Below are 12,197 nucleotides of genomic sequence, written 5' to 3'. Positions count from 1 at the left end.
ATGAAGGACTGACTGTCTCACGTGGTCTCGTCGTCCTTTCTAAGCCACACTTCCTGAACTCCGGGTGCGCATGTGCTCGGAGGAATCCATTTGCCCCAGGATGAGGGCAGGGAGCTTTGGCCGTGAGCGTAGCCAGTCCCCATGGCCAGTTCTTGCTGGGGGTGGAGGGCAGTATTCTCTTCCCCCTTTCCCTCTCCAAGACAATTTGATCGCTTCCCATATACCCCCCTTGACCTCTGGCCCCCAAGAAGTCACCCCTCATACCCTTCGAAAAGCAGGGTCGACCAGGGCCCTGGTGCTAACAGAAGAACTCAGGGCTCCAGCCTGGCTGTAGCCTTGGACAGTGTCTTCCTACAGGAGGGAAGGGGATTGCAGAGGGGTGGTATTGGGGTACCAGAGTTGGACAGCTAGGAAGTGGGAGGAAAAACGGTGGACCCTAGGGTGATTCTTTAGAACTGTGCCTTCCTGCCTCCCAGGGACCTGCCAGGTTCTCCCTTGAACTCAGAGAAGGCCTACCTTCTCCAGGAGCTGTGCGGTCACCCTGGCTTCTGGTCACCCCTCTTCTCAGTTTTGTTTAATCCCTTTCATCTGGCAGGAGCTCTAATTTTTGTAGCATCACAAAAAGACATATGGAGGTGGTCCAGCTTACCTGGGTAACACAGTACTGGTGATGGTTAATGCTGTGTGAAACGTCACGAATGGGTGAGGTGTGCCCATCTGGGTTCAGCTCTGAGCACCAGCTGGGGGCCAAATCTGAAGGGTTTTCCTAGCCATGCTCTCTGAACCGCCCCCACCCCTGCCCCAGCCCTAGGTGCTCCCCTGTCTGCCTGCAATGCCCTGCCCTCTCCTGCAGCTCCTTCCCCAGCCTGTCCTGCTCAGGAAGCCAGGCGCCCGGGATCTCATCAAAACCCACTTTAATGATGGAGTATTTGCTTCCTCAAATTCTGAGGCCAACTCCAGCAAGCCTTCCTCCTCCAGGAAGCATCCCAGAGGTACCACGTCTGCATTAGAGCCCTGTCGAATGAGGTTCCTGAGGGGCAGGGCCGGCAGATACTGAAGAGATCAGTCGGGCGGGAGTTTCTGTACACCAATGGCCTGTGAACGATAATGATCAGATCAATCAAACAGCTGTGTTGGTAGGACTTGGGGTCAACGAGGTCTGATTGCAGCTCCCCACCCACTGCCTCTCCCCACCGAAGTCATGAGAATGAATGCCTGTTTACTGACCCCAGGTGACCGAACCCCTCACAAGCGGGTGCTTAGGGTCACAATGGGGACAGAGCCATGTCCATCAGAGTGAAGAATTGCTGAGGTGCACATCTCATTGACCGGGATCAGGGCGGGATGGCCCAGCACTGATCTGCTAAACAAGCCCCCCGTGTGCCAGGCGCTGTGTCAGGCCTCAGGGATGCTGTGACGAATAAGCCTCCGTCTTAGTCGGGTCGGGTCGGCGTAAGTTGGCTCCCAGCACAGGCTGGGAACTTCAGCGACAGACATGCATTTCTCACAGTCCGGGAGGCTGCAAGTCCAAGATCAAGGTGCTGGCAGATTCTTTTCCTGGTGAGGGCCCCTTCCTGGCTTGCAGACGACCACCTTTTCTCAGTGTCCTCACATGGTGGGGGGCGGGGGGAGAGGAGGGAGAGAAGGGGGGATAGTGGGGGGAGGGGAGAGAGAGCGGGCGAGAAAGGTAAGGACTGGGGTCTCTTAGAAAGACACTAATCTCACCAGGCAGACCTCACTCTCATGACTTCATCCAGACCTAATTCCTAATTGCTCCCCAAAGGCTCCATCTCCAGATGCCATCACATTGGGGGTCAGGGCTTCAATATGTGAATTTTGGGGGACACAGTGTAGTTCAGAGCAGTCACAGTCCCTGCCCTTGAGGAGCCGGTGGGCCTTCATGGAAACTCATTCTGACACACAGCCTGGAACAATCTATACAGTCAACTCTTCGGCAAATCACTCCCAGCCCCGGCTCTCAGCAAGGCTTTCTTATGTGCCATCTTAGTGCCAGTCACTACCTGGGCAGGGCAGTGATGTGGGGGAGCAGGATGGGAATGCTGGGACTAGTCCACCGGGTCACATTGCCAGTGGATAGCAGGTCCCAGGCCTCCTGTTAGCCTGAACCTCTTCTGCTGTCACAATGGCAGTCTTCTCCAAGGGAGGCCAGGCAATGTCAACTTCAATTTTAATTCCCTTTCATTTAAAAATAATCAAACTAGGTCAGAGAACATTTAGGAAGAGGCACGCCATAAAATCAAAGACAAGAAGGTCAGACCTCTCCTTGTGGTTTACAGTTCAAAATGTCCCAGAGCGTGCTGAGATGAAAGGCTTGCATGCGGGAACAGAAAACAACCGTGAGTAAATAAACCAAGATCTTAAAAGACTTATTTATAGCCTGTCCACAGCCAGGTAAGTGCAGGTCTGCGGTGGGGACCCAGGGCCAAGCTTCCAATACGCCCGATGAGCTTGGTGGGGCCGGGGTTCCAGGAACTGCCTACATCATCCTTGTGTCCTTTGTTAGGAGCAGGCTGGGAGCTAAGACAAATGACTTAGGTACCAGGAAGATGCTTGTGGTTGGCAAGGAACTCAAGCTTCCAGTCAGCTGGCCAGGCGGCAGCCTCCTAGGGAGGATGTGGTTCCCCAGTGCCCTGCCCCAGGGAGCCCTGCCCCAGGGAGCCCTGACCAGGGGAGAGAGTGGGTCCACCAGGGACTTGGCAGAGAGCACCTGGCAGGAGTGGGGCGCCAGTGAGGCCTTTGCTTTTTCTTTTTAAGGTAGTTTGGGTTTGGCAAAGAAATACCCTTGACATTTTGGCAAGAGAAGGGGTGTTGGGGCTGAAAATAGTGTGTGTTCACATATCACTGCTCTTGCTAGATCCCAGCAGAGGGAAATGAACGAATCCCCATAGGTTGACCTTTGGATTAAAAAGAGAATGGTGTCTCCCAGGTTACTCAGATCTGGAAGGGGAGGTGCCCTAGAGCAGCACGGTCCAGGAGAACTGTCTGTGATGATGAAATGTTCTATATCTGTGCTGCCCAATGTCATGGCCACCAGCCACCACATGTGGAGCACTTACCTGTGGCTGGTGAGGCTGAGGACCTGAATGTTCAATTTTATTTGATTTTAATTAATTTAAAGAGCCACACATGGCTATTGGACAGTACAGCCCTAGGCATAATGCTCCTTTTGAGAAGAAGCAGAACTGTTTTCTCTCACCTCTGCCCCTCACCCCAATCTAGAAGGAGCTTTCTTTTGTTGTTGGGAATGGTGGATAGAGTCAGTTCTGGGGCTAAATTCTGGCTTTGTAAACTCTGGGACCTTGGGTAAGTAACCTCTGTGAAGCCTGTAGTGTAGTACCTGCCACACAGCAAGCACTCAATAAATGATAGCTATTGTCATTGAAAAAATAACCTCCACGTGTGGCTACTTGCACAACATTTGTAGACATGGAAGTTGTACCATGGAAAGAGAAGAAAAGGATTTTCCCCAAACAGAGCTCAACCGCCATAGAAATTAACTGGTATCAAGCATACTGCAAGTTTACAGGCTGAAGTGATGTCCCAGGTCACATCCGGGGTTTTCATTTCAAGGAAAAAGAACTTTGGAGCAGATGAGAACGCGTGCTCAGAGCCCCACCTCACTGTTCAGGTCTCGCAGTGCCTCCCAGCCCTCAGAGCCTTGCCTGGGGCCCCTCATCCCTTAGGTTACATCAGCACACCTGCTGGCCGTGGGGCCACCTTTCCCCTCCACCGCTGCCAGGTGTAATCTGCAGACGTGCATTCATTCATTCAGTAGACATTGACTGAGGACCTATGATATGCTGGGCACCTGGGTTACAGGGATGCTGAAAACACAGTCCCTGCCCTTTGAAGCTCATGACCTGGTGGGAAAACGAAAATGTGCAAAATCCCGATTTGAAGTCAGCACAGGTGCCTTAGGGAGGTTAGGGATCACTGTCCAATCTGGGGAGACGGGAGGCGCTGGTGGGGGGCGGCATGGTTGCCCAGCTGAGTGCAGAAGCCCTGGGGATGCAGCCCAGAGCCAGAGGAGTAGGAGGACGACCAGGCTGATCTCTGCCAGGGAGCACGCGGGGCCAGGGGAGTACATGGGGATCATTTGTCCAGCCTGTGTGCCTCGGAGGTGAGGGCGGAGTACGGGGCCCTGGGCAGGACTTGGCTGAGCTGGACGTGCCTCTAGCCAGAGCGGGGTCAGCCAGCTGTCCTTGGCTGTGAGCAGCCGAGGCCTTTGTGAGGGTCCAGAGTCCAGCTGTCACATGAGTTGCGGGGTGGTGGGGATCGCCTTGCCAGCCTCCGCCCTGCCTGTGCAAAGAAGCATGGCTGCGTTTGCAGAATGTTTCCATGCTGCCATTCTATTGTGCTCACTGAAGCATGTGAAAACGGCAGGGGGAGATGCGTGTGGGGGTGTCTGTGTATGAAACCAGAGAAACGAAGTGACTCAGCAGAAATCACACACACAGAGGCAGAGCAGAGGATGGAGGCCTCCCTGTGCCTTTGGAATTCCTACTGAGAAGGATGAGTTATTGGTGGCGGTGTCTGCCTCCACCCCCACCCCCAGCCGGTTCCTTTCCTTTCTGTGTTGGCACAGCTTACCTAGAAAATGCTGCTAAAAATACGGGCGGCATCCTCAGGTATATTATTGATTTTGGTTTTGAAAAATCTGGTCATTTACTGTGTCCTCATTTCTCCTGCAGCCTGCGGGAGAGATGAAATCGGGTCTCTCTGGCAGGTGACAACTTTTGCAAGAGGAGCCAGAGAGCTGGGAAGCATGGCTGTTCCATGAACCAAGCTCCATGGGCCTGGGGCAGAGTGTGGTTTAGAGGGTCCTTTTGTCCATGCCATGGGAGCGCTGGGGTAAACTCGGCCCCGGGGTAAACATCTCTCCTGGTGGATTCATTTCTCTGGGCTTCCCGGAATGCCCTCCCTGTTGCCTCTATTTGAAATACCAGTCTCCTCAGGATGTCTCACTCATGAAGTTCCACATACCTTGGTGAGGGGCTACAGGAGCTGCATGGATGGGGTAGGGGTGGGGGTGCGTCCTTGAGAGGCTAAGAGTGACCAGTGTGGACCTGCTGGGATGGACTGGTGCACAGGGCGAGCTGTGAATGCTGGCAGGCCTGACCTTCAGGTCTGGTGTCAGGAGTAAGGGATTGGTTTTACTCCCAGGTGGACCCCACCTGGAATTCATTTCCCAGGCACTGAAAGGCACTTTGGGTGCCTGCAAAGTTGCAGGAGGGACCTCCTGAGGCTGGGAGGCCTGTGTCTTCCAGAGGCCCTCATCAGGGATAACATCACCCCAACAGCCATATCTACTGTCTGCTGTAAGAAGCCCTGCCTGGAACTTCCGGAATCCCAGCTGCTTCATCTACCTGGCAGCTACGGAGGGCCGGGGAGAATAGGCTAGCTGATGTTCCTCTAGCACTTTTAATATAAAAAAATCAGTTTTCCTTCTCCAGCCTCAGTCTCTTTATCTATAAAATGTAAATTTGGAGGCATTTTCCCACTCTGGGTGAGATGATTACTTCTGATCTCGGTTGGCACACTGTTTCTGTTTCCTGATCGAGGTACCAGGGATGCCAGGGAGAGTGAGTGGGGCCTGCCTTTCCACCTGGGCTCTGCCACTTGGAGCTGTGGGTCGCAGGTGGGTGGGGTGGGGTTTGGGGGGGGAGCTGCTCTGTGTTTCAATTTTATTTTACTTTCCTATCTATGAAATGGGATAATAACACCTGTATAACTTAGAGGGCGCATGGTTATTGGAAGGCTCTGGGGATAATACGTGGGAAAGGGCTTTGTAATAAGAGAAGTAATGTATAGGTAAGGGGTATTATTAAATGACATTTGGAAACTGGAATTCAGCCCAGCCACACCAGCTGCTTCCCCTGGGTGTTACAGGTGGCTCTTTCATGGGATATCTTTGGCTTGACTTGTAAAGAGCTCACTTCTGTGGAGGATGGGACAGTAGGGGTATAAGTGTCCCTTCTATTCCCCCGCTCATCCTGATAGCATAACCGGAGCCATATGGTAGGGTGGGCTCTGAGTCCCATCCCTGAAACCCCTGCTCAGAAAAGCTCCGCAGGGGCTGTTCCTGCGTGCACTCCCTTCCCTCTTTTGCAAGGAGAGGCTCTGTCTCTCCAGCGCCCCCAGACCCCGTTTCTTAGGCGCTGGGGGCAGTTTGTGGACCTGATGAGGGTAGCCCTGCAGTAGGATGAGGGAGGTGAGGATGAGGCTCAAACTGCTGAATTGGGGCCTCGGGGAATCCTGAACCAGGAATGGCTGGGGCAGGGGGCCCCGGGGGAGTGCGGGCGACCCGCCCGGCGGGGCGTTCTTCCCTCAGCCGGCCGCCGCCTGGTTCCCTCCCTTGCCCCGCGGGCGCTGCGCTCGCTGCCCTCCTCGTTCCGCCAGCCGGGTTGTTGGCGAGTTAGACCTCCCAGCCTCACGGGGCTGCTGTGCGGCTGCGGCGACGCTGGCGACTGCGGCGCTGCGGAGGAGGCGGCGGGCTGGGGAGGCGGCGCCACGTGAGTCCCGGGCCGGGGCCGGGGCCGGGGCCGGGGCCGCGGCGGGAGATTACCGTATTTACCGAGGGCGGTGCCGGACCCTTGGGGGCGGGTCACTGCGGGCGCGCTACCGTATTTTCCGGGAGCCGCGCAGACCCTTTCCGGGAGTGGCGAGCGCCGCGACTTAATTACGTATTTATCCCGGGTTGCGTGGTTCCCCCCGGGCGCTGCGGGAGCGGAGGGTGGGTTGCATGAATTCCCTAAGGGAGCCGGGGCTGGCAGCGGAATGGGGTGGGTTGCTGCAGCAAAGTGGGAGGCCTACATATTTTCGTGGGGGTGGGGTTGCGACGCAGAGTTTACCATATTTCTCCAGGATCGTTCCGGCCCCAGGAGTTGGCAGGTTGTGCGTGGGGGTCGGGTGGGTGGGGTCAGCTCTTTTGATTATGCCGCTATTTGATAATAACAGCGGTGCGCGAGGCTGGAGGTCTTTATGGAGGTGAGGGAGAAGGGGCGCGGGAGGCTCCGCGGAGAGTTACCGTATTTGCCTTGGGCAGCGCAGACTGGAGGAAAGAACCACTGCTGGAAGCCGGAGGAACTGGGGCGCAGCCTGGGCTGTGAGTGTGGCGTGGGATGGAGGAACTTGGGGGAGAGGGGGGCCATCGCCTTGGACCCTCTCGGCGGGCGGGGCCCTTGGTCAGGGATATAGCTGGGAGAGTGGGGAGGCTGCCCAGAGACAAGGCCAGGCTGAGATTGGCCAAGGGGACGGTGATGATCTGTCTTTGCAAACGTCGAAGAAGCCGCCTGGGGAGACTTGTGGGTGGGGTCTATTGCAAGTAGTACTCGTCCCCTTCCCCCGGGGTGAGTGGTGTTTCACCCCCGCCTGAGGGTAGGGGGAGACAGAGGGGGTGCCTCTGGGACCCCACTCTGCAGATAGATCCACTGAGATTGTGGTAAGCAGAGAGATCTGGAAGTGTGGAGACGGCCTGCATGGAGGTCCAGGGGAAGGGCCAGCAAGCTTCCCTGATGGGGGTGGGGGAATGCAGGGGAGTGGCCAGCTCATTCCCTTGGAGCAGGCCTCTGTGCTCTGCAGAAGCAGGAGCCCAGGGTCTTTGAGGGGCATGAGGGTGGTGGCCGCAGACAGTGCCCTACAGAAGCAGTGGTCCTTTGGTTATTGATGGCTCTGTGGTGGTGGTCAGGAGGGTGGTGGTCTTGTGTGTGTGTGTGTTTTGAAGGGAACTTAGCTGGTGAGCAGCTGGTATGTTGAGAAGAGCTTTTGACAGTGAGGAAACTTAGGGCCTAGTCCTGGTTCACCTTGCTGTGTGACCTTGGGCAAGTACGTGGACCTCACTGAGCCTCAGTTTCCCCATCTATAAAATGGGGTTCAATAAGCCTGCCCCTTCCTCAGGCTTGTTGTGGGGACAGTGGAAAACAATCTAAAAGGAACGCAGTGCCCTGGGAAAGGGGATCCTTAGGAGAACCAGTGTGAACAGGATGGAACTGAACTTGGGGGATTTTGTTGAGTGTTCCTCAGCCTTGAGCCAGGCTTCGCTGGGGGGATTCCAAGAGGAATCATGTGGAGACCCGCCCTCTGGGAGCTCACACTGTGGTTCAGTGACTTGCAAGCCTTTTACAAGCATGCCTCATTTTGATAAACAAAGAGCTGCTGCCTTTAATGTTTAACTGGGGTTACTTTCAAGTTTACAGGGCTTTTGTTTCTTCTTTGAAGCTTTGCGAAAATATCTTTAAACCACTGTTGACCCCACCCTTCCCTCCAGATTGGGGATGCACCTCCCTACCTCCCTCCTTGAGAATCTGGTTGGAGAGAGAAGTTATCCAGGTTCAGGATAGCTTATAATCTTAGCAGCCCCTGAATATTCCTCATGAGCATTTATTCAGTGCCTTGTGTGGCAGGCACAGTGTTTCATGTGGGGCATAAAAGGAAGTAGCTCTGTCTTTAAGGTGCTCACAGGGCAGGGGGACAGAGGTAGCATGACCTACCAGCATGCTGTATGATGAGTGGGGGGTCATAGGGTTGGGCCAGGAGGGGCTCAGGAGGGGCTGGAGGTGTCATCTGAGAAAGGCCTGAAGGAAAGGTAGGATGTGATTAAGGGGTAGAGGAGAAAGAAGGCTATTCCAGTAGAGGGACACTGGCTCTAACAGAACTGGAGAGTGGCCGGTGCTGGATGCCGTGGGAGGCCAGGAGAGTGTCCGCCCTGAGGCTGGGGGCTGGCTGGCTGATTCTCAGGTGACCTCTGACTCCTCTCTCTGCTTCTGACTCCCCAGGGGCCGGTGATTGCAGCCGGAAGTGCCCATGACAGAACTGGTGTCCTCTGGGGACGGGTCCCCTGCGGGGGACGGGGAGGAGGGCCTGGGGGACGATCGAGGCCTGGTCATTCACCACCCGGCGGAGGAGCAGCTGCACCGCTGCGCGCTGTGCGGCCAGACCTTCTCCCAGCAGCCCAGCCTGGTGCGGCACCAGAAGGCGCACGCTGGAGCGGGCCGCGCGGCCGCCTTCGTGTGCCCCGAGTGCGGCAAGGCCTTCAGCGTCAAGCACAACCTCGAGGTGCATCAGCGCACCCACACGGGCGAGCGGCCCTTCCCCTGCCCCGAGTGCGGGCGCTGCTTCAGCCTCAAGCAGAACCTGCTCACTCACCAGCGCATCCACAGCGGCGAGAAGCCACACCAGTGCGCGCAGTGCGGCCGCTGCTTCCGCGAGCCGCGCTTCCTGCTCAACCACCAGCGCACCCACGCGCGCATGCCCGCGCCGCACCCGCGCCGCCCAGGCGTCTTCGGGGAGCGGAGGCCCTACTTCTGCACCCGCTGCGGCAAGAGCTTTGCGCGAGAGGGCTCGCTCAAGACCCACCAGCGCAGCCATGGCCACGGGCCCGAGGGCCAGGCGGCCCATTTAGGCCGCGTGCTCTGATGCGCGGTGGACATGCTGCGGCCGGCTGTTTCCTGCCCCAGAGCCGCATCCGTGACCCCTCGAGAAGGCGCTGGGCTTCAGCCCCCTCTCTGGCTGGGATCCCAGGAGACGGGGAGGGCTGGCTTGGGGTCTCAAAGGAGTGGGCTGCTGCCTGGCTTGGGTCGCCTCCTTCCACTCCTCCCCCAGGACCCTCCAGCTGTCTGCGTGGCTGCTTTGGGCCCCGGCTATGGTTTTTCTCCACAGGCCCACCCGGCTTAGAGCAGGTGAGACCCGGCGCTGGCCAGAGCCCCTCTCAGTCTTGTTGGGGGGCCAGGTGGGGACAGATGAGGGAAGTGGGGCACACTAGGCTCCTAGGTCTACGACTAGCTTCTTACTAGATCTTCATTCCCTGAATGTCAGAAGCGAAAGCAACCTGGAGAGGGTACTCTCCACAGTCCTCAGGCCCACCCCCAGCCCCCAGGGTCTCCTGGTGTCAGCACTTACTATCTGGTACCCTAGAGAAGTCCTTTCACTGCATGCCGCAGTTTGCTTATCTGTAATTTGGGGCTAAAGATGAGGGCTCCTGCTGCCTGGGATATTGTGAGGACTGTAATTGCTGTTAGCAGATGAGAGAAGGTGATGTCATTGAGTGGCCCAGTGTGCCAAGCAGTGTGTGCCAGGCAGGGCTCTTGGGAGGAGCACAGACACAGGCCCTGTCCCCTGAGGTGCTCATACAGGGTGATGCCGGCTGTCATAGGGGACAGACTGCAAAGTGCTCTGGGAGGCAGGGAGGTGACTGGCGTCACCCAAGGCAATTTGATGACTTGAACCTGGTCCTGGGGACAAATAGAACAAGAGTGTGGGAGGTTTCCAAGGCAGGGGTTCTACCTTGGAGGCTCACATTTGCTCTACAAAGGACTTTGTGGCAGGGAGAGGGGACATCAAGAAGTTTAATGGGAAGAGCCCAGGGATCTCAAGTGCAGTTCAGGGATGACTGAAGCACTGAGGAGAGATGGAAGTGCGACAGGCAGGAGCCTCGAGGGTCCTGGGGTCATCCGGCAAGAGAAAGTGAGGCCCCCCCAAGAGGTTGGCCAAGGTCATGCAGTGAGAAAGGGAAGAACCAGGACCTGTCCTCCAGGCCTCAGATTCCAAGTTGATGCTTGGAGGCATGGGCTTCTCAGCCATTTGGCAGACAAGGAAACAGGTTCACTCCAGCTGGCCCTAAATCACATGTAGGAGCTAGCTGTGCAACAGTACAAGCCTGGACCTCATTTTGGGTTCTGGACCCCAAGACCCTTCATCTCTACTGTATCATCGTTAAGAGAGGCTCTTACAGGTGGGAAATGGATCTTTGAGGATGCGGGGATGTGACCAGGAACCATGTAGTAGGAGCCTGGGTGGGAAGTTGCTGGGGGCTGTGGGAGACTGCAAGGGGCATGCCATCCTGGGTGGTGGGTTGGGAGGAAGGAAGCTGGGGGACCTTGCTCCATGCCCAGTCCCATGCTCAGTACTGGAGACCCGTTCTTGTCCTCTGCCCTTCCTTAGAGCCACGTGGCTTCTGGGGGATCAATTGTCCTCTGCCTGCCACCCACAGGTGGCTGTTGCAGTGTGGACTAGTACTTAGTGGTGGAGGTTAAGAGATTAAATCTGTACCTGGGACGTCGGGAACCAGTCACCAGTGCCCTGAACCCACACTGTCTCATTGGTAAATGGGATTAGTAATCCTTGGGTGCTTGGTAGGGGCTAAGAGGACTCAAACCCCCGGGTGGGTGCAGGGGTCCCATGACTGCTCCCTCCTAGCCCTGAAGGGCTGGCTGAGGGGGCTGGGCAGGACCATGTCCCACCCCAGACCTGACCCTGGTCTCTTTGTCTCTGTGAACAGATGTGGAGTGGGCAGTCCTCTGGGCAGTGTGCAAGGCACATCTGACACAGAGACTAGGAATGGAGCCTTGGGCCTGCATCCCGATGTGAGGACACGTCCCCTCAGAAGACCTACCTTGGGAGGTGACGGCAGAGGGACTGATGGAACTGGAATTGGAGGCAGGTTCTGTGCCCTGGTTGAAAAACTCCTTGGACTTGCTGGGAGACATGGCCAGAGAAGAGCTGGTCTTGGCTGCCTGGCTGCAAAGGTCCACTCTCCTGCCTGTGGCAGCAGGGATGGTGCCTGTGTGGGGAGCCCGCCTCTGCTCCTGCCTGGCCCACCGGAGACAGGAAGTGAGCTGCCTAGGAGAACACAGCAAGCGGTAGCAGACCTGGCGTCAGAGGCAAGACCTTCCCCCAGGTGTGAACACACGTGCAGGCTTCAGTCTCCTTTCAGAGCAACGTTCTTCACAGTTTTGGGGGCGTGAAGCCCTTTGACAAGATGACAAAGGTTATGAACCTTCTCCCCAAGAAGACACACATACTCACATAGACGCAAGAATCTACGAGCAACTCCAGGAGCTCCTGGACTCCAGGCTGGGGACTAACCCGCCACTCCTTCCTTACCTGACACAGAGCCCCGGGTCAGGGCCTTCATTCGAGTAGCATTTCACCCCTCCAGCCCCACCCCGACCTTCCTTCCCTTGTTCAGGAATAAAGAATTCTGAAGAGGGGCCCCTTTTAGTCACTCTCTCCTCCCGACCAGCAAGTGCATCAGAAGCCTCACTCCTCTTCCCCAGATGGTGCTGGCAGCTCCCCGGGCTGGGCTGGTCTTCTCTGGATTGGGGTTGCTCGCTGTGGCTGCCTGGCTGCCAGCTTGGCATGATGGGGGGAAGGCTGGGGAGGAAGGAGGGCCTCCCTGC

At 56.7% G+C, this 12,197-nt stretch overlaps 1 protein-coding gene across 5 annotated transcripts; it reads left to right on the top strand.

Moving 5' to 3' along the window:
- The first annotated feature begins 6,514 nt into the window (after positions 1-6,514).
- On the top strand, positions 6,515-11,995 carry LOC130850888 (gastrula zinc finger protein XlCGF62.1). Of its 5 annotated transcripts, none has more exons than XM_057730337.1 (4): positions 6,515-6,533; positions 6,979-7,126; positions 8,796-9,698; positions 11,297-11,995. In XM_057730337.1, the coding sequence occupies exon 3, from the start codon at positions 8,824-8,826 to the stop codon at positions 9,433-9,435; it is 612 nt and encodes a 203-aa protein (XP_057586320.1). In that variant the 5' UTR covers positions 6,515-6,533; positions 6,979-7,126; positions 8,796-8,823; the 3' UTR covers positions 9,436-9,698; positions 11,297-11,995. The 5 variants fall into 5 exon arrangements, with proteins under 5 accessions (XP_057586320.1, XP_057586319.1, XP_057586318.1 ...); XM_057730336.1 differs by lacking the exon at positions 6,515-6,533 and adding an exon at positions 6,547-6,704; XM_057730335.1 differs by lacking the exon at positions 6,515-6,533 and adding an exon at positions 10,651-10,750 and having other exon boundaries at positions 6,547-7,126.
- Positions 11,996-12,197: the final 202 nt, after the last annotated feature.

This window comes from Hippopotamus amphibius, chromosome 4, assembly GCF_030028045.1.
Source record: "Hippopotamus amphibius kiboko isolate mHipAmp2 chromosome 4, mHipAmp2.hap2, whole genome shotgun sequence".
Taxonomy (NCBI): Eukaryota; Metazoa; Chordata; class Mammalia; order Artiodactyla; family Hippopotamidae; genus Hippopotamus; species Hippopotamus amphibius.
This window is presented reverse-complemented; position numbering and strand designations above follow the sequence as displayed.